The sequence below is a fragment of the Copidosoma floridanum genome, unplaced genomic scaffold, assembly GCF_036245765.1.
Source record: "Copidosoma floridanum isolate Cflo_tuat_1 unplaced genomic scaffold, Cflo_Japanese_pri ptg000001l, whole genome shotgun sequence".
Classification (NCBI taxonomy): Eukaryota; Metazoa; Arthropoda; class Insecta; order Hymenoptera; family Encyrtidae; genus Copidosoma; species Copidosoma floridanum.
In genome coordinates, this window is record NW_028321878.1 from 6,129,593 (window position 1) to 6,150,984 (window position 21,392).

The 21,392-nt window shown below is 37.0% G+C and overlaps 2 protein-coding genes across 5 annotated transcripts; one reads left to right on the plus strand and one right to left on the minus strand.

The window, feature by feature from the left end:
* Window positions 1-495: 495 nt before the first annotated feature.
* On the plus strand, window positions 496-20,172 carry sigmar (Tumor necrosis factor alpha-induced protein 8-like protein sigmar). 4 transcript variants are annotated; one of them, XM_089592723.1, is made up of 4 exons: window positions 496-893; window positions 15,513-15,591; window positions 17,594-17,910; window positions 18,248-20,172. In XM_089592723.1, exons 2-4 carry the CDS (start codon window positions 15,534-15,536, stop codon window positions 18,599-18,601), a joined length of 729 nt encoding a protein of 242 aa, XP_089448849.1. In that variant the 5' UTR covers window positions 496-893; window positions 15,513-15,533; the 3' UTR covers window positions 18,602-20,172. The 4 variants fall into 4 exon arrangements, with proteins under 4 accessions (XP_089448849.1, XP_089448853.1, XP_023247862.2 ...); XM_089592727.1 differs by lacking the exon at window positions 496-893 and adding an exon at window positions 15,374-15,417; XM_023392094.2 differs by lacking the exon at window positions 496-893 and adding an exon at window positions 16,513-16,627 and having other exon boundaries at window positions 15,523-15,591.
* Window positions 9,405-13,719, minus strand: LOC106644412 (uncharacterized). The gene is made up of 10 exons (XM_014359901.2): window positions 13,401-13,719; window positions 12,554-12,857; window positions 12,161-12,363; window positions 11,936-12,077; window positions 11,631-11,852; window positions 11,445-11,549; window positions 10,487-11,213; window positions 10,187-10,394; window positions 9,887-10,106; window positions 9,405-9,802 (listed from the first exon to the last, which is right to left on the minus strand). The coding sequence occupies exons 1-10, from the start codon at window positions 13,415-13,417 to the stop codon at window positions 9,719-9,721; spliced, it is 2,232 nt and encodes a 743-aa protein (XP_014215387.2). The 5' UTR covers window positions 13,418-13,719; the 3' UTR covers window positions 9,405-9,718.
* Window positions 20,173-21,392: the final 1,220 nt, after the last annotated feature.

Sequence of the window (21,392 nt, forward strand, 5' to 3'; positions counted from 1 at the left end):
CGAAAGCTCTAACACAAAAGAAGAGCCACACAAATCACCCAATGCATGCGAAAATAAGAAATAGTTTTCTTGAAAAGTCCATTTTTTAAGCTCTAACATTCCCGCTCCGAGAGGCTTCTGTTTGTAAGGTTTCTCTGCAATGGCGGTTTAAAGCTCAATAACGTCGCAACAATGACACCGCGAACCAGTCGAACACCCTGATTCCCAGTAACCACCCCTAAAAGGTACGTATTCCAGGTAGGGGTGGCGCACACACGTATAGCCGTTGGAATTACCATGGCAACGTTCGACAAATATATATCGCACATGGAGAGAGCAGTTGAGAATAACCACAGCACATATATAATATGAGAGCAGAGCAGGCGGAGCGGCAGAGAGGAGGGTGCGAGGAGTGAAAAAAAAAAAGGAAGACCTTCGCTGTATATAATATATACTTATTCAGCTGCTGCTCCCGCTGCTCGCACCGCCAACCAGACGACTCCGGTCTTCCGAACGGAGCGCGCGGCCAGAGCTTTTTACCGCACTTATATACGTTCATTACAAAATCCCACCGCGCGCAAAGACTGATGGGCGTTTCGAACGCGCGCGAGCGTTTTTTGTTCGTTCGTTATACCTATTGTCATCGCAAGAATCGTGGACGGTTGTGTGTTGAATAATTATTGTTTTTCTCAGTTATAAATCGTATGTGACCAAAGGTGCAAGAGTATTCGAACAAGTAACGAAGAAATAATATGTATAATAATAACAATAACCAAGGGATGGTTTGAACAAAAATGACTCTCGCACCCTCTTGAGCCTCGCTATACGCACGAATATAAGTAGTACTCATTAAGAAGTAAGCCAGCAAGCAACGGTCGAGGGTCGCTCCGAGGCGACCCCGGAAACCTTTCGCGGTGAGTATATTATACTTATATACTTGCCAATTCCTATGTACTTACATAAGGGGGAACGTGGTGCGGAGGTGGGCACCTTTTTTTCATTATTTCACTGTGACAACAATTTTGAGTATTTTATTATTGTCCAAGCGTTATTGACACGGTAAGAACCTTAACTTTACCGTGCCATACTTTGCTAAACTTTAATCTATAAATATATATTTTTTTTATGCTGAAGAACGAGAACATCCAAAACTGCTCACTCGTGCCTCACCATAGGGTACGGGTGAGCAGGGGGTGGGGCGCGGATGGGCACGGATAAATAATGCACCCAGTATGAAAGTGTGTAGGTTTTGAAACTGATTTTAAATCTAAGTTTATTTTGCAGTACTTACAGTATTCGTATTAAAAATATTGTAACAAATAATATAATATACATAATTTTTAAGTATTAATCTCTTGTAATTTTAAATCACATTTTAATCACAATATTATCGCATTTCTTTGGATTGATTCATGCTAATACAACACTCAACAGTAATATATTTTGAAAAATAATTAAAACAAAGAATTAGATATCGTTTTGAAAAATAATTGGTATATTTTTAATCGAGATGCAATCTTCCTCGATGCAAATATTTGAGTTAAGTACACTATCAATTGTCGTTTTAATCGTATCATGTGTTGTAGGTATATCGACTTGGTTGGATTGTAATTTTAACTTTTTTTTATTAATTTTTATAGGCTTCGTCACCTTCATTTTCGATATTACTTTTGGCTTCGATACTTTTAAAAAACTATTTGAAAAACTACATAAAAAATCAACAAAAATAAAAATAAATAGCCTAACCTATAAAGTATGACAGCTGACAGCTAACTACATACAACTGGTATACCTATACCTACAAATAGCAGACGCTCGATGCGGAACTGCTTTCTTGCACGGGCCCATTTGCGCCCCACCTTGGTGCCCATTCCCACCCTCGCAACACATATTTTTTACTTATTAATAACTCTTTTATTACAAGTAAAAAAAAAATTAAAAAAATAGCCTGTCAAAGTTAAAGATCTAAGCTTTCGAATAATATCATGGATAATTATGTAGGTCATGTATAATAAATTTGCCAAGTGATTAAAAATTTTTTTTTTGTAGGTTATCTTCGACTAAGAGTTGAATCAGCTCGTAGTAAAAAAAAAAGCTTTTAGTCCGGTAAATTTGTTTGGATAGAGAAACTATTGATGTTGTATATGTATATTACAGAGGATTCAGCTAAAAATATGTTTTTATTTTTAAATATTTGCATGCCCATTTTATCGGCTATGCCCACCTCCGCCCCACGTTCCCCTACTCATATACCTGCAATATAAAACGTATATATAAGTATCCATATATCTCTATAGTACGCCCTATACGTGCTCGTCATGCATAAACGCAACAAGCTGCTGCCTCTGCTGTATAGGTATATATTATTATCTACACCAACTCTACAGCAAGAGGATCTGTTCGAATAAAGAGATGTGTTTTATTTACAAGGTTTACGGACGCGTTTTTACGTCGGTGTTAATTTTTATGGGCGAGGTTATTTTTTGTAAGTGATCATTGTACAGCTACTAGCTTGATGGATTTTATAATCTAAGTAATCGAATTTCACTCCAATTTACAGCCTCCCTCAAATTTCAATTAAATATGTATGTACTCTAACAACCATCAGCCTCTAAAAATAAACTTTTTAACTCATGTCTCGTTCGCGCGTCTATTATCATCGTTAAATGTCAATTTACAGCGACACATATTCTTTCTTATCTCTCGGTCGTTCATTTAATTGAGTTGTAAGTACTAACTGCATTTTCCTCTTAATTTTTTTTTTATCGTCACGAACTACTTATTTGTTAAATAAAACTCTTATTTAGCTGCGTGTTTTTTATTTTATTTTATTTTATTTTTTTTTTTGGGGTGTTTCAACAAAAACCCGTAAAATTTTGACCAACAGTAGAGGTACTTATACATATCTTCACGTTTATACTATATTAGCGCCAATGTAGTAATGAAATGACAATTGCGTGGAAATGCTGTGAGGCTCGCGTATTGTTTATTAATTAAAGTCGAAAACCACATTGAATTTAACGTAACGAAGCCGCAGCTTAAAACGTACGTACATCAACAAGTTGCACAGCCTAATACTTATCTCGATCGACCAAATTAAACGCGGACCTGCACGATTTTATCTCGGATGATATCACTGCACCTTGGAGCCGTTTTCGCGAGTTGTGTTTGCTGCACTTGCTGTAGCTCCGGTGGTCATGAAAAAAAGAAAGCTAAATGTATAAAAAAAACAAAAAATGTATAATGCACTCAACTGGACGATAGGAAACTACAGCAATCCGGATATACAAGAGTTCAATCTTGAGTATAATTCTATAGGTACCAGAAATAACGAGTCACCAAGTAACGGTTTCATCTTGAAAAGTAGAAAAAAAAATAAAATAAAAAGTTTTTCGAGTTTTTTCATGGACTTGCAACTATTGTCTTTCAGCTAGGAGATTTATCTGTTTGGAAAAAATCGTCTGGGTGACTTATAGTATCCAAAGATGAAAATTTGTAATCATTCTACCTATCTACAGCATACGACAATCAAAAGATTATCAGGGAGAAGATCTCTCTTTCTCTCTTTGAATTTATCAGAAGTAAAAAATTAATAGCACTCCCGTCAACGCAGAACGAGCCGTGTCTTTCTGTGTTTTGGAATTCATAGCCCTGATGGTGTTGTACATGTGTGTAGATATACGTGCATGTATTTTGACATGTCAGGCGCAATTATATTCACGTGTCTTTTCGGCCATCAAACATGATCGTTTAAAACACCGTCCGAGTTAAATGCAGAGCTGTTTGTTTGAACGGTGCTGTACAAACACATCAGAGAGGATTGGACTAGTTCGTGTGCACTTGTTATCGTTATTCGCTTGATTGCTGCCAGGCACGACAGTCTGACTTTTTTTTTTTTTCTTTTTCAAACGGTAAAAGACGTTTTACAGAAAGTTATGATTTTTCGATCGATGTAGGTGTAGCGAAGAAACAATCGCCAATACGGAAAATCACCCTTAACTTTCGCTCTAGTTGACGTGAAACGACGGTCTACTCGAGGACAACTGTATATTTATGCTTATACCACAGAAACATGTTTGCATCCGTGATTGGGGACACTTTTTAGTGTAACAACGATCAATGGATTAATAAAATAAACAATTTCTCATGAAGGTGTACATCATGACAATTTTTGTTTGTAATCTATGCGGTACAACACTTCATCAATTACAAAGTTCAACTAAACCATGTAATTGTACTTTTCGACTTTATGAATATTAAAAAAAAAAAAATTAAATTAAATTAAAAAAAACATAAACAACCATTGAACCAAGAAACGCTAGAATAAAATGATATTTAGATTTTCGATACCTTGAGATTTGCCCGAATAATCCAAACACTAGCACAGTTCAATGGGATTGATTCCCTCCCCCCCCCTAGTGGATGGCACACAATGATGAAAAAAAAAACAAAAAAAACATCAAGTTTAAATGAATGGATCTTGAATCTCATCCCCAGAAACGCTTTTACAAAGTATACGCTTGGATGATTTACACGATATGTACGTCACAATTGCACCCATTTGGGTCCCACAAATCGCACGAAAGTCGAAGGAAAAAGTATGGCCTTTTTCATCCGATCGAATCAGCATCACATCACAGCGAAAAAGCGCATACCTCGCGCAAAAGAGCGAGAAAGAGTGAGCCCGGGCACTCGAGCTTCTTCCTAATGCTTATATATTATGAACCTTTTATATATACACGTTGGTATACACACGCACTCAAGGGCGTCCGGATGGCTGCACTAGAACCGCATCCATAAAGAAACACTTCCCCTCATTAGGATCATTGGAAGCAGGTCAGCTTGCACAAGTCGCGAGAAAGGCAGTTGAAAAAAAAAAGCAATCCCACACGCACAGCCGAGGATGAGGTTCTCTTTTTTTTTTCTTTTTTTTTTTTTTTTAATTATAAATCGACGCGAGAGTGACATGCTATTACAAATGCGTGTATTGCAGCATAAGATGGATAAAAACCTCGATTCAACTTTGTCCCTGCAATTTTCGATCGATTTGAGGTTTAAGCCAAGCAAAAGGGTACACCCATCGGAATCCATGCTTCACTTGATTATTTATTCATTTTTTTATTGAATAACGACCATAATCGCGATGGCTTTCACGGCACATCGTTGCATCCGTTACACGCATGTTGTGCAGTTCAGGGTGTAGTTGTTGATGATATATATTATGTACATAACAGTAAGTATATATATATACGAATGGCACCGAAGAAAAGGGGAGCAAAAAGAGAGCTCGGAGAACTTTCGTGATGCAGCTGTTCATTTGCAACGATCTCTTACGTGTCTGTGGACTGAAATACGTCTATATAGGATAATCTAGAATCTACTCAAGATTACTGATGTAACGTACCCTGTACAAAGTATACAAGTAAGTGGGTATGACGGATACGTGTGGGCTTGTACTTTGAAGCATCAAGGAGGTAAATTTTTTTTTTTTTTTTTTTTTTCTACCCACGTTGGCAAAAATTTTGTAAAAGACTGTGATTTTTCATACAAAACGCAAAGCATGTACGTTATACTACACACTGTGAACAGTCAAAGGCTGTCGAAGGACTTTCAATCAAATTCGAAGGATATATATTATCTATTCGTTGTTCAGATCGTCAAAACGTCAATTTCTCCCCTGCACCTAGCCCAAGAAGTGAAAAATAGTCTCCTCCTTCCTGTTTTCACATATGTTTTTTTTTTTTTTTTGTTTTTTTTTATAATTTGTTACGTATACATCTACATTACATCATAAATGACAGTCTCACATTCTAAAAGAAGAGAGGGCATTAATACTATATTGTTCGTGCAGCGAAAAGAAAGTTTGCTTTCTCCTCACGCGCATAACTTTTACAACATTACAATATATACATATAATTTATGTTCTTGCACAATGTAAAATGCATACGCCCATCACATATGTACAATCAAGTCCCAACGTCAGCGCATAGCGTTAACGTGTAGGTTTTATCATGGGAATTTTCACAGATCCTTCAATACCATCATGTCCCATTACTACAACAAAACAAAATACCTACATCGCACGTATACGCGCAGTTATTATACAACATCTTTTCCCATTGTCTCGTCCCTGTATATGTATAGTTCTAATTGTACAGCTACGTACTTAATACTACTAAGTCCGTAATACTTTTCAAACAACTCTGCAACGAGGGTGTGAATTTAGCGTGCAAATTAAACTCCAGTCCACCAACTCGGGTTAACTATACTTTATTTAAAGTACTCCCAGTAGCAGCAGTGTTCGCATTTATATAAAAAGAAAAATAGATGAAATAACGATTGATTGGGCTTCGATGTACCCGATGTGTTTGCTTTGTGGGTAAAATAAGATAAGAGAGGCGCACCCGTACGACCAAGTCATATTATAATATAACTTATTCAGGACAGCGAACTCGGGTCTTCGGAAAATATACTTACTCGTCCACCTGCGCCGTCCCAACTCTTAACGTGCCCATTGTCCGTGTATATAGGTATAAAGAGAGCGTGTGTATTTTATTGAGTGCAAACAGGAAGGATAAAGGGCATTAATTCATCGTCGATTTCTTGACAACTAACGAGTATAATAATTTAATTTGAACCGAAAAACAACCCTACAGGATATACATATACCTAGGTACCTTTTCGATCTCTCATATTTATGTATATTTAAGACGTGTGAAAATCTACGTATGCATAATTTTATCGGCATAGAAGCGCGACAATGTGGAAAACGTTGAATATATCGGCTCCAAGAGATTTTCATTTATTGTAACGAAATTTTTTTTCTTTTTTTTTCCCAATGTCCCTTTTTTGGTACTAAACCTCGTCAACCTTGATATAATGGAATAAAGTGACAGCCATGTCTTTTAATATAATTTCCATACGCTTTCCCGTGCACAGTAGCGCGTGCGTCCATTTTGCAGAGAGATCGATTGAACGTACGCGTGCCGTTGTCGCGTGCCTTGTGTGTGTGGGTTACATACCTTGAAAAGGCAGATGTTGCTCGCGTGCGTGTGGATCGGAGAAAAAAAGGGAAGAGCGAATGGTATACGCTCGTATGGATATCTGTTACTTGCACGATGGCTCTTGTAATTTTTTTTTTTTAACTTATGATGTGTATAGGTACGTGGGCGCATCCGGTTTGATGGTATAATGGAATCATCATGTTTGTAGAAGTAAATTTTATAGAGAGGAAAAACATATTCTAGCTGTGGGTATATATATATTACGTAGTTTTTTTTAAGATGCACGTAATAAGTATACGACGTATAGCTGAACTAGATAGACATTGACGATCTTAATTGGATGATTGTTCTCTGGATGCGCGTATACGGATACACCTCGTTGTATTCGATACAAAGAGTTTATCTTCGAAGTGTTTTTTCCGTCATCTGCTATTATTGTTTACTTTTATGTATATACTGTTTGTTGGTTAAGAATAAGAGAAACATTTTTCAACAAGTTTTCGATATCTTTTTGTTTTTAGGAATAATAGCTTATAAAATACTGTCAACATCTGTAAGTACCAACGGGATACTATGTGAGACGAGAAATTAAAAAAAAAAAAAAAAAAAAAACGAGGTCGATCATTTGCTGCAAGGGAGAAGGAAAATTAAATTGGATAAAGTCATGGATAACAGTGCTGTGTTTGTAAAAATAATGGAAAGAAATAGAAAGTAATGGAAAAAAAAAAAATGAACAAGCGCTGCAACAAAGAAAAGATTTTTATTTGAAAACATACTAAATCACGATAATACTCATAAAACCATCCACGAATCAACTTTTCTCGTTTCTTTTTTTTGAAAAAAAAAATAGAGCTTTAACTTTCAAACAAACGGCTACCGTAACGTATCAAAAAAACTTTTGTCCAAAAATTAGTTCTCAATACCCGCCAGCGTACATTTATTTCCAAAAATTACTCTTCACGAAAGATGAATACACGCAAGAAATGTATTATCAAGCAAGCACACGTGTATATATACATTTTTTTTTTCTGCAACACCGTAGTACTTTTTCATTAAAAACAACGTCAAACTGCGCAAGCACGTCGACTTTTCAGACTCTGAACGCGTCCTAAGACTTTTCTTTCAAAAAAAACAAAAAAAAAAAAAAAAAAAAAAAAAACCCAGAAGCACAATGACAGGCTCTTTCTCCTTGAAAATCCAGAAAATCCAAGCATGTGTCCGTCCGTCGCCATAATCTTTCGCCGGAGAAAAAGGAAGGAAATAGAAAAAATAATGAAAAACCAAGCAAGGTGCAACATACGGTATATAATATACGTATAACATGTCCCTCCACCATCCCGAGGCTCGTCTCACCTCGAGCAACAGCTGCTCGGGGGTCGATACTATTGTATAGGAAGGGAGCCATGAGGCCAGAGGGCTCAGGGACGACTCAGCTATACATGTATACAGGTACAACACACGATTTTTATCCGCCCCGTTTCCTCAAAGCTTTCCGAGCAATTGTTGCTCCGTCGCACACGTGTGCTGCCGGGGATGGGCACGAAGCCCACTTTGCCGCGCTCTCGTATATCCTCATCCCCATCAGCCCCTAGGATATGTTTTCTCTTACCTCTATACTGGCAAAACCTGACGTTACTGTGAAAACTTGACTACACCTTTCGGGACACGTGACTGCCACCTATATGCTCAACTTCTTTAATGTATTGTTCACGACGTAATGGTGTACAACCATACCAACGTTGGTATATATTTCTTATCGCCGCAGCGTCAAGAGAATCACAAAAAAAGAAAAATCCAATTTATTCGTTGAAACGTTGGTATGGATGTACAACCGGCAAAGCATACACGATAAATATCTCTGATAGGAGAGTCCTGGAACAATTACTGTGAAATATGTAGGGTAAATCCGGAATGATAAACAGGTCTGTTACATTCTTACATTAAAACAATTTTACGAGCTTGCGGTTTGAAGAGGATCGTTAGTTCATCAAAGAATTTTCGTTGAAATTGAAATAATATATATTCGTAGGAACAAAGGACGTGGTTTTTCGTAATGCAATACGTTTAATAGAGTTCAGTTTATAGTGAGCTTTCGAGGGGTTCAAAGAGCATTAACTTCGTTAAATTTGCTCGCTACCTGATGTTCATTTGCGAGAAAGCCAATAACTCAGGGCTCTGGTAATCGATTTGCACAGTGTCTATTAATAATTGCGATCAAAGACCTTACGCCGGCAAACGAAGTAGGTGACACGTGGGGTTTATAAAATAGACGCTTGAGCTTGTTAATAATATTTTTTTTAAACTATAAATACTCTCGAAGAAACAAAGACAATATGAATTTTCTCATAGTCAGTACAATTGTTTCGAACTACTGATTACTGCAAACTCTAGTCTGACTGTAAACGAGGTATATTTTACATTTTCTTTAATTTTTGGATTGTCGATTTCATATTTTCAACTGGGACCAAAATCAAGATGATTAGATTAAATAAAAATGTACTTATATTTGTAGATTTGGTCACGAATAACAGTTGTTTCGTAACTGTGTTGGTTTTAACATATTTGCTGTTAACTTTTGTAAATTAAATGTGTTAAAAATATTAAAAGTATTAAAAATGTAACTGTTTAACAATTTGTATAAAATAAAAAAAAAACTATTCAACAACAGAACATTTTTGAAGACTTTAAAACGTACTTATTCATAAAGTGCCTGCTATTTCAAAAAGCTTACGATATCACGGAGTGATTGAGAATTTCGAGTTGGGCGAGACTGATCCATCGATGGCACGTCTGAACTTTTTGTACTGCAAAACTATGTTCTGAAAAAGTAAAAACGAAATTGTCATGTGATACCAAGAATTTAATGTAACAATCGTATTAATTTCGGTACAGCTGAGACTCACCAACGAATCATAAAGTATTTTGTTTTTGTACTTGGCGAACAAAAATTTTTGTGCTGCTTCTTCGTTCAGTCGTTTGATCTCATACGATGCCTCAAGCATAATCTCGACAGATACCAAACCAAGTTTTTCCAAAACTTTGAACATACTTCTCAAGGGCATAAGCGTCAAATCGAAATCTGACTTAACTTTGTTGTGCTCACGCGGAACAATCAGTGCACTTCTGAAAATTTATACACGCTTATTTTGAATGTTATTATTTTTCGCGAGTTACTATTGTTATTGCCAATATTGATCACTTACTCATCTAATTGAGAGAAAAGTTGAGGTTCCGTGTCTCTATTTATGAGCTTTAAGGGTAGAGAACAATTTAAAACATCTAAAATTTTGAGAAAAACTCTTGGTTCCTTCAAATTTGTAAAAACTTTAACAAATTCCTCAAGGAATAACCAACCCTCTTTGTCGTAATGAAAAACGTGAAAAGCTTTTTGATCCATTTTTTCACTAAGATCTGGAAAGATTACGTATCCGGTTATCACTAAAAACTTTTAAAAAATACTTCTGTATAAAAAACATTATGTGTAAGTATAATAATAAACTCACGTATCATAAAATAAGCTGTGTCTTGTGTCGAAACATTGTTTCCGTCCAAAATTTTTCGAGTTTGAGGTGGAGAACCCCTTTCAGGCCCACCATCTTTATTGCTGACACTATCTCCGAACACCTGATTGCCTTCGGAATTATTAGATTCAACAAAGTCCTTATTAAAATCTAGGCTTGTCCCCCTACTGCATACAGACGGGGATGCCGGATTAACATTTTCCCCCAAATCGGTATTCACTAATTGTCTTGGGTTGACGGTTGCCAGTTGATCCGATTTTTCATTTTGTTTAGTTTCCGTTTTGACATTCATTTCTGACGGTTGTGTGGACACATCACCGTCGATTCGTTTCGAAACGGTTGGAATCATAGAAGATTTCTGTGCAAGCTCAGGGGACTTGCCCTGTTCATTTGCTTGAACCTCACCGGAATCTTGGCTGTTTTCAATCGAAATTTTCATCAAGCTGTTGATATTCGACTCAGTCGAACTTTCATGAAGTTCGTCTCGACTGGGTACATCGGCACAAATTGATTGGTCCATCACATTGGTTTCTTCCATGGAGTCGGGGTTTTCTTTTGGATGACACAGACCCATTGAACTGTTGTCAATCACCGGTAATTTATCATCCCGTTTCGTTTCAACTGATGCAAGTTTATAACTAGTAACTTGCTTGTGACTGTGCCCTGCGTCCCGTACTCTTTCATGAAGAGGGGCTTCGTCGTAACTGACCTGTAGCAAAACGAAAACTGTTGAAATTTTTTGGCCGATGCCATCAAATTTTCTCATATTTTAATCACTCGTAGCATGAAAATTAAATAAAAGATTCTGAGATCCCATTTCGTTTTAGTAATTATTGTAATCATGCGTGTAAGACACATATTATTTTATTGAAAGTCTGAATGGAAAAAAAAAGAAATTTATACATATAATTTTCGTGATGTACTAGTACTCGTAACAAACCATTTCTCCCCAATTAGCCAATTTATTTTTCACCATCCAATCGCTTACAGTTCCGTCCTCGCGTTTGTCCGTTTTATTTGTCAAAGACACTACCATGGTATTGTTCTGAAAATAAAAGAACAATGAAACACAACATTCCATAACGACTAAAATTTTTATTCCCAAGCAATTCACGAAATTACGCACATCTTCGCGTAAAACATGAATTCTTGCCACAAAGAGTAATCCTAATACTTTATCGGCAAATGCATCGGTAGAACTCTTTGGCCACACGTAAGAGCCAATGGGCTTGACATCGTGCAAGCCGCAAACTATGGCTTGAGCCGGTAACTTTGAGAAAGACTCGTGTAGGAAGAACAGGTCATTGGAATCGTACGATCTGACAATACCGTAGTCGTAAAAAAATACCTGAAATTACGTTTTTTTTAAGAATCGAGGATATAATAAAAAAATGTTTGATGATTTTAATTATCAAGTGAAAATTCTCTAACCACGACCGATCCGTCATCCCTGATTTTTATGATCATTGCTCTATACCAAACACCTAAAAGGTTGCAGCAAACATTCAGTCCAGGCTGTAAAATACATCGAGGGACCTTGAGGGACTGCACATCTTTCTCTTCATAAAAGTCCCTAAAAAAAAAAATATCGATTAACAGCATTTAAAAAAGATTAACCGAATGAGTAAATGGATATTATTGAGATGACAGAAATACCCCAAACGGCTCATAAACTCGTTGAACTCGTCACAATTTTTTAAAAGCATGATACAAAAAATTGACGGCGTAACAGTTTCAGAAACCATAACTTCAAAATCCCCATTGGAGTCACGCTCTATAGAGGAAACTGGAATGTACTTGACGGTATCACAAATACCCATGTAGCCATCAGGAATCAGTTCCATGCACCTTTTATGGGACTAAGAGTGGAAACAAAAAAAAAAAAAAAAAAAAAAAATTGAATCTACATGGCATGTGGTATATACATTATTTACAAGTATGGTTGACGACGTGTTACTCTTGGACGAGGACGTTTGGTTTCATTTTACCAACCCCAAATTCTATTTAATATAAATTCACATTACACGAGCAGCTCGTGTTTGTCGTTACCTGGAGCTTGTAGCCAGATGAGATCGGCATTGGTGGGAGCACCGGCGAGGTCTTCCTCTGGTCAAGCTGATGAAGGACCTGTTTGTCCTTCGCATCTCCTATCCGCGTCATATTATCGGTACTGCTCGTCGACAGTGCAAGACTTACCGATCCGATTTTTGGCCTTGGAGCTCCAATCCATGCGTGTTGGTGGACAAACTCGCGAGGGGCTGGTCCTTGTACCCCCCACCCCGGAGGTTTTGATGGAAGAGTTCGCGAGCTGTAATCCATACCTCGACCCCTGCCTCTGGAGCTTCTTTGGTACCTAAACATTCATAAAAGAGGCAAATTAATATACGAGGAAATCTACAAAAATTACCCCGTTTTTGTCCCCCATTTTAATTAAAAAAATTTATTTGAGGCATACCTTCGAGATAGGGCTCATTTTGCTCTTTATGCCATGTGCTATGAGGAAAAAAATTTTGTCTCAAAAAAATGTTTGTTTATTAAAATGGGGGACAAAAACGGGATAATTTTGAAGATTTCTTCACACATATATTTAATCTATGAGATTGACAGAAAGAGGACTGTTTTATGGAGCTTGAATTGTTTATCTTATCAAAAGTCGGTCCATAATGCTGTCCAGGAGGCACTTTTCGTGAAAAACGCGAAAGGTAAAAATATGCAGTGCATGTGGCGGAATAATGATATAAATCAACGGGCAGATACCATATAAAATGGACAATAAACTCTTAGAACCGATCGACAGAAGAGGCTTGCGTTAGTATCAATCAGCCCTCGCGTAAAATCCGATCGAGAGCACCGAAATTTATTAAATAAAAATTTGAATAAAATTTAATTCACTTACCGGCTTGTACCTCTCATTTTGGAATATCACGCCGAATAAATAAAGTATACTTGGATGTGTATACCATCAACACTTGTGATTGCGTGTCCGATGATGATGATGATGATGAAGACAACTGGAGAAAAATGTATTGCCGTACAAGTTCCTACGATGTCTTACTGCCTACTTTTTGTGCCGTACGAGTGCCTGCAAGTAACTCACATACTCGGCACACGAGGAGGAACAAGTGAGCGGTTGAGCAGAGTTTAACAATGAAAACAACAACGAGACCGCGGTGCGACAAATGAGCCACCCGCACCCGCACCTCTCTTGTTTTCGTGTTTGTTACTTTAAAGTTGTCCTGCCCGATGCTCACCGATTGTTTCAAAAGTTAAATAAACCTTTTGTATATAATACACCCACTTGGTTCGTTTCTAATTTATAAACAAGAAAAAACAAAAAAAAAAAAAAAAAAAGTCAAATGTACATGGTGATTCTACTTTGTTTTTTTTTAATTTGTAATTTGTTGCGAATAATTTGCGTTCGGATAGTTATATATAATTTCTACTCCCAGCTGAATGAATTAAAGTAAAAACAACGCAATTAATCGATTCAATCGTGTAATATTGCCATGCCGTCGAGCGCTTCAGTGTTTGAAAAGCATAGCTCGACGCTTACATCGAAAAATAAAAAATAAATCTCTACTGTGTGGGTATATTGTATACGCATTGCATGTATACCTTTTATCTTTGTGTTCTGCTCTCGACATTAGTCGTCGTAGTAAATAAAGCGGGTATACCTACATATGTAAACATTTAAGTGTCAAAACATCAGCAACAAAAGCATATGTTTATATATACTGATTCAAGTCACGCTGCTTGTAAATATCGGTAGCGAGATCGGTGGGCATACCCTGCGCTTCACAGTACCTATACCATCTGTTTTTTGCGACATACGTACCCACAACATTTGTATCTACATTATATATTATAATTCGAAAAAAAGTCTTGCAAAACTTCCAGATGCAAGAGTCTTCTCTGCCAATTAGACCAAGTGTCCCTCGGTTTTCTCTCTCTCGCGGGAAGGAATAGAAAAATCCTCGAGTGTTCTTACCCAGTTCGCGCAAAAATAACCGCGAAGCTACTCTTAAGAGCAACCCACCAGCTGCCTTTTCGACCTTTTTTCCTTGTAAATGTCTTTTGAAGAGAGAAACAGCCTCTTTTTGTTTTTTTGGGCTTCCCTCCGTTGCTTTTTCCAAGACCCTCGAGAGATAAGGCGTGTGATGTGTCTTGGAAAAAGTGAAGCTTTCTCTCTTGGATGTGTGTGTATACGTATAACACGCGCATAGGACGTTTATCGATTTCAACGGTGAAGTATCAATTTAGCGAATGACTCGGGGGAACTACGAAAGCTTTCGAGAGCTTTTACTGCCACCCCGACACATGTTGTTATATACATACATCAGGCATAGAGCTGATGCACCATCAACATCATACGTGTGTTATTGTTATGGTACCTATACATTTCGCGCGTGATCTTACATTGAGAGAAATTTACAACATAAACAGAGCCTATACTCATTTGAAAATCATGATTACTGTCGTTATTCGTATACGGTACCATGTCGGTATACCCTTTCCAATGATGGCCCAATCATACATTACAAACAGCGAAGATATAACGGCACTCGTGTATGGGCCTGTTTTTGTGCCATTCAAATTTTAACATCAATTAGTGGGTATCTCTCGCTTCACGGATTACGAAATATATTGATAAGTAATGAAAAAACAACTGATAACGGTGTTATTGTTTTTCATCATCTATAGATAGGTAGATAGTACTTATATATACTATAATGTGGAATAATAAAAGTGAATGAAATCGGTGGTGAGTAAAAGAAGGCCCTTACCGATAAGAAATATTTGACGGGCATCGTATTTTTATCGCCTATAACATTTTGGTACTTCACAGAGACCGAGTTCGATACCCTCGACGATACAGCCGTTTAACCCCCATTTTTATCTCCAACGACTTCTATGTGCGTGTTACACGCATTAAATCTCAAAGATTAAAGCTCTGGCCCGCTATTAAAAAAAAAAACTATTTCGTTTAATACAATTTGTGTACTTGCAGGTGGCGTGGGGAACAGCAGTAATGGAGCTTCAAAGTTGGCTGCTTTATCACCTTGTGGCCGTGAGTGACTGTAATCAAGGTGAGTAATTTAAAATCACCTACAAGAGCGCACATGTAACTTATTTCGTGGCACGCGATTACATTATGTAGTTTATATTATCATGCTGTATAGTTGCATCATGTATTGTATGTGGATATTTATACATATTATTATGTGTGTAAAGTTCGTTGTCGTCGCAAGCTCGCGCGCAAGTGTCCTTCCTTGTTTGTGAGTAACGCGCGGTTTTTCTTGTGCATGTCAATATGTAATAGATGGACGAGCTTGAATTTTTCAGCGATACGCTAGGGGGGGTATGGGTATAGCGAGACTGTAGGAATCATGTCCAAGGTCTCGCACTTTTGGTATCGATTTTTTAATAATTTAAAAAAACAAGGAAATTCATTTCATCGGATCGTTTTAATCGTTACTGTTGTAATTACAATAGGCTGCCTTGTTAATACAAATACTATCGTAAGTTATGTTTGAAAAATATTTGAGTCATAAGAAAATTTTACACGGAATTGCAATCAGTACGTCGACTCCTAAGGTTTCCTAAATTTTTAATTGAATGTCAAAACACAGGCGTACATCAGAATAATAATTATAACAGCGTTTTAAGTTATACTCAATTGAAAACGAGTTGAAGAAAATTTTCCTCAACCTAACGTAATGACAAGTGTTTTTATGCGTATAACTATGAAAATTTAACTAAACATAATCTGGGTATAGTATGAAAAATTAACTATAAAAAGTTACGCGAAATGTTTTAAAAACCAAAGTCAAGCAAAACAGTTCTTGCTACTCTTTTTTTAAAATCCTAATGAACTTAATTTACACGACGAACTGCCACATTTTCATTTCTTTTATCTATTTAGTCACAATTAAATTTAATTTTGTTTCATTATATTCATCATTATGATTTTTCATGTCACTGCAGTATGTACACGATTTTTATTTTAGTTTATTGAGTTGAGTTATCCTAAGTTTCGGACACCACCGTACCATTGTTTAAGTTTTGTTTTCATTACTTATCTCACGGAGGATATTACCGCGAGAGGTGCATCCAAGTTAGACGGTAAGTCATGTTTTGCATGTAAGCACCAACACCCATCCATCATCCTTTTGTGCTTGTCCTTGTTGCATTCGCGTATTGAAAAATGATAAAAATAAGCCGATAATGATCAAAAACCACCCAGAGGCGAGCCAAGCTTGCAAGAGATGTCTATTAATTTATTTTTATTTACTTTTTTCTGTAAACTATTTTTATTGATCTTTGAAAAAAAAATTGGTAATCTTTGTTCATAAAATTCATCATTTACTCGTTGTTCAAAGCTATTCAAGTCTTGAATGTTTTTATACAAAAGCACAATAATTAGCTGTTCTAACATTGAATGTTGTGTACATTATAGTTGACACGAAATGAAAATCGTTGAATCACAAAACATAATACTTAATTATAAAAAAAATTTTCAAAAAGTAATACGTACAGTTATTTACCTCTACAACATTTCGTCGTCGCACGTGACACATACAAACCTAAAGCAATTAAGCCAACGTATCCTTATCACTTTCCAAGCACGAGCACGTATGTATGTATGTATGTATATGTATGTACACACGCTATTTAATTATAGATAAGCTTTCGAAGAAACATTGCTTTCAAAATTCATCGACAGTTTTCAACAAACAGCTGTACTTGCAAGCCACGACACTCGTTCCTTTCTCCTATTTGTATGATCGCAGTATATCGTACCTACTAGCTACCAACGATGCAGCCTAAAATCTCTCAAAGTGAGTCGTGTGTTTAGGATACTTTGAAAATCTCGGTGCTACTCGCGCAAAGTACTTTTTATTAGCGAGCGTGTGAGTGTGCGTGTGTACATATATATGTGATAATAAGCTCAGGTAACTCTCGATAAACAACCCACCATCGAAAAACGTTCCTCGACCCATACATTGGAGAGTAGATCCCAAAAATATCCTCAAACCCAACGTGAGAAAAGGTATAACGATACAATCACATTGTTCCACGATAAATCAGTGATACAGTCAGCGGCCACGGGTGGGGAGTTGTACCCGGTGACCGGCACCAGCAAAATGCCGTCGGAGGTAGACGCGGCAACGGCCCCAGCCTCGACGGGCAGCCGGGCCCGAGATTTGGGTCTGCGGGCCCAAAAGAAGCTGCTGGACCGTTTCGCCGCTTCCGCGGCCGGCCGGTCCCTGCTCATCGACGACACGACGGCGTCGCTCCTCGACAACCTGTACAAGCTGATGGACCGGGCCGCGCGCGCCAGTCCCCGCATCGACAAGAAACAGCCCGAGAAGGTGCTCAAGAACATCGTCAAGCTGTCCATCAAGGTTGGTCATGACTTTTAACCGTGCGCCCCCTCGCAAAGGGCCTTTTTTTCCCTCTCCCCCCCGAGTACCAATACACGGTGTTAATACATTTATAACAATCGCGGATTTTTTTATTTGGTTTTTTTATGCAGTACGGGACAATTTTTGTTTACTCGTTGCTAGTTGTTCGTCGATTCTCGTGACGATATGAGTATAATAACTTACAATGCGGTGGAGAAGCGACCGACGCGTTTTTTGAAATATATATACAAAATACTCGACTTTTGTAACGCTTTGTTGGAACGACTCGACGTCGACAGTATTATGAACACAATGACATGAAGGAAAAAATTTTCAGATCGGCCTGCTGCACCGCAACCAGCAGCTCGGCCCGTCGGACGCGGGTAACCTGGAGGAGATCCGCCGGGCCCTGCACTCGACCGCGATGGTCGTGCTGTCGTTCTACGAGCTCGAGTTCAGCTACGAGCGCGCCTACCTGGTTAAGTCACTGGAGCGGTGTCGAGCAGCAGTTCGCGCCCTCATAAAGCCCCACCTGACCGAAAAATCCCGGGAGCGGTGCGAACAGGTATTTGACTTTCTCGTGCACCCGGACTTTCTCGAGGCCGTCTTCGCCAACGACTCCGAGCTTAGACCCGTACTCGGTGCCCTCGTCGGTGACATCAACAAGGCCCTCGAGACCGGAGAGCTATGATGAGGATGGTAACGACGAGCGGTTGTACCTTTTGCGCGATTGGATGGAGATTTCGTTTCCCCAGCTCGAGCTATATAAGGGATAAGGGGGGCTGAGTTTGAATTTTGAGGAGAAATCCAATGAATTTTAAAAGTATCGGCGATACCGATTTTGTGACGGTCACTCGTTTCGAGTGTACAGAGAAATCCGATGGCGTTGTTGCGAAGGTTCAAGAAAAGTATTGAAAACTTTTTGTTAAACCTTGCGTGTTTTTTAAGGACCAACGAAACGTTGGTCCAACGATGATATTTTGTGAGCAGAGATCGTCATCTTTGAAACCGATGATGGTCAACGCGAAAGCAAATTTTTTGATCGCTCGACTCGAGTGTTTTTAACAATGTAATTATTAGTTTATTGATTTCACACGCGTAAATATGTAGTGCATATATTGCAAAATGTGTAGTATTTGTCAGACTGGCGTGGTGTATTATAACGTATAGAGCGAAACGGTACTTTTTTTTGTTTGATCAGTCGAGTTGCAGGGACATTAAAATGGGCGTGATAAAAATAAATAAATAAATAAAACGAGCACTATTATACACGTAATGGTTTGCTGGACAAGCCAGAGTGTTCACGTGTGATGTTTACTCAAAAACACAACCAATGACCAAATATTTTCGAGTGCGTATTGAAAACCAGGTTGTTCGATGTACAAAGTAAAGTCTTAACAATTCACAACCGAGAAATTTTTTCATTAATATGTCAATTGATGAATCACCAAACATTTTTCATTTTATTTTTGTTGATAGCGTATTTAAACACAATACAGGCGATAATGGCGATTTGGCGCTGTTTAAAAAAAAAAAAGACAATCTTATTGCATGCACATTTAAGTTTCAAACCACTAGAAAATGCATATTGTCGGATACTTATAGTACCATAGTAGTTGCTATCATTGCGCCTTGATCCTTCCGAACAACTTTATACTTATTTGTTGAAAATGAAATGTCAACAATTTTTTGAACGTGGTCATTTTTTTCTCTCTGCTTTGGTAAATAGAACGTTGTAAATATCTTTATTTCTGAACTGCGTAAAAATATTTAAGAATCACACAGTGTAAAATAAAAAACCATCACCGACTCAGTTTTAAAATAATAGCGGTTCAGCTGCGAGCATTTGTTTGCTTAGCACGTTAAAATCGCAAGAAAATTATGTACATATGGTTGGTACATGGAGACGTCAAAGACGATGTAAATCGTAGTCATAAGTTATAAGCGCATCCATATCAAAGATAATTTTAATATTATCACGTGTGTACCATTAGTATTAGTTTTGCCAAAATGCACCGTTCCAAAAAAATGTTTAATTGTACATTTTTTTTAATGGGTGTAGTATTTTGTTTTTTTTTTGAACATGTACGTATCAAAAAATTGTAAACTTTTTTTTTAATCACGCAAACTGTCAATACATCCAAAAAGTTTGGACTGCATTTTTTACAAGCAATTAATATAATAATCACATATTTAGATTAAATATATGGATCTAAGTGAGAACTTTCGATGTAATGTATATGTTGAACCAATAAATTATTTATAGTATAAATGATGTAAAAGAATCATCAGCATCTATATGTATACCTATACTAATTGATAATATTGAGATAGAAAAAAAAGAGAAAAAGGTAAGTATCTGGAAATAGTTTGGATAAAAAATTAAACATCGACTTTTTTGCAATTGGCTTGATTTCTTTTAGTTTATTTACACGATTTTCACCGGGTTGTGACGCCGTGTAACTCTGAATTACAACGGCATAATTATCATTAGCATCAGCTGATCAGAAATCTGCGGGAATTTTTTTTCCTATTAATCGGCATCCAAAATACAAAACAACACGTATCACAAACGAGAAAAGTCAAAGTACGTATACATGTACAATCAACTTTTTAATCGATAATCCGCAATTACCTATCGGCAATCGTTCATTCTTTTTGTAAAATAATATATGTCTCGCCTTCGTCACTGCTACGAATTTTCATTATTTTATGCCAGTCATTTCCCACACCTTCCTGTTTGTCAATTGTCTTAAGCATTGGCTTGTTTTTTCACTTTTTTTATCAACTATTTAATTCAATTACCAGTCTTCATTTTTTTCTATGTACTATTGCAACCAGGTTCATTCGGTCTCCTGGTACGATTCACGGACATGTAAAATTAATTTTTTTTTTTTATGTTTACATTTTCATTAATGAATCGATCGGTACACTTGTTATGTGTTAATCTTCTCATTAAGAGTCATTCTTTTATAAAACTTTTATTATGATTATGGTTTTTTTTTTTTAAGTATATAAAGCAAAGTTTTCGTAGTAACTGTAATATCTGTCGAATAAATTTATGCACACAAAATCCGGTACGTCTTTCTAACACTTATGGACTCTTATAGACTATAATGAATCCTGTGATGTATTTTGCAGTTTTAGCGAGAAAATTACGTACTATTTATACATTTTTTTTCACCAGGCATAACACGTGAAAATAATGTAAAAAAACCATACATCAACACTAATGATTTAATTGATTCATACAGAGAAATTCTTGTTTTTTTTTTTATGAATTGATTATACTTTTGTATAAATTAAAAAAAAAAAAAAAAAAAAAAATTTTTCAAACATTTACAACTATGAGAAAAAATTGTAAATCGCTGTTAAGAATCCAATGAATCGTTATAAATAAAACAACAGTTGCCAAGTTATTGGCCCAAAGCTTCACAAAATAACTCCGTGAAAACTTTTTCGTAGTATAAGAATCTAAAGGA

Bases quoted from the DNA above. Each gene is read 5' to 3' on its own strand.
- LOC106644412 (XM_014359901.2), bottom strand. The intron at 11,550-11,630 runs GTGCGTAATTTC...TTTTATTTTCAG, and splicing joins TTCATGTTTTACGCGAAGAT to AACAATACCATGGTAGTGTC. The intron at 10,395-10,486 runs GTGAGTTTATTA...TAATCTTTCCAG, and splicing joins CACAGCTTATTTTATGATAC to ATCTTAGTGAAAAAATGGAT.
- sigmar (XM_089592723.1), top strand. From the start codon at position 15,534: ATGGAGCTTCAAAGTTGGCTGCTTTATCACCTTGTGGCCGTGAGTGAC. The intron at 15,592-17,593 runs GTGAGTAATTTA...ACGATAAATCAG, and splicing joins CGTGAGTGACTGTAATCAAG to TGATACAGTCAGCGGCCACG. The intron at 17,911-18,247 runs GTTGGTCATGAC...AAAAATTTTCAG, and splicing joins TCGTCAAGCTGTCCATCAAG to ATCGGCCTGCTGCACCGCAA.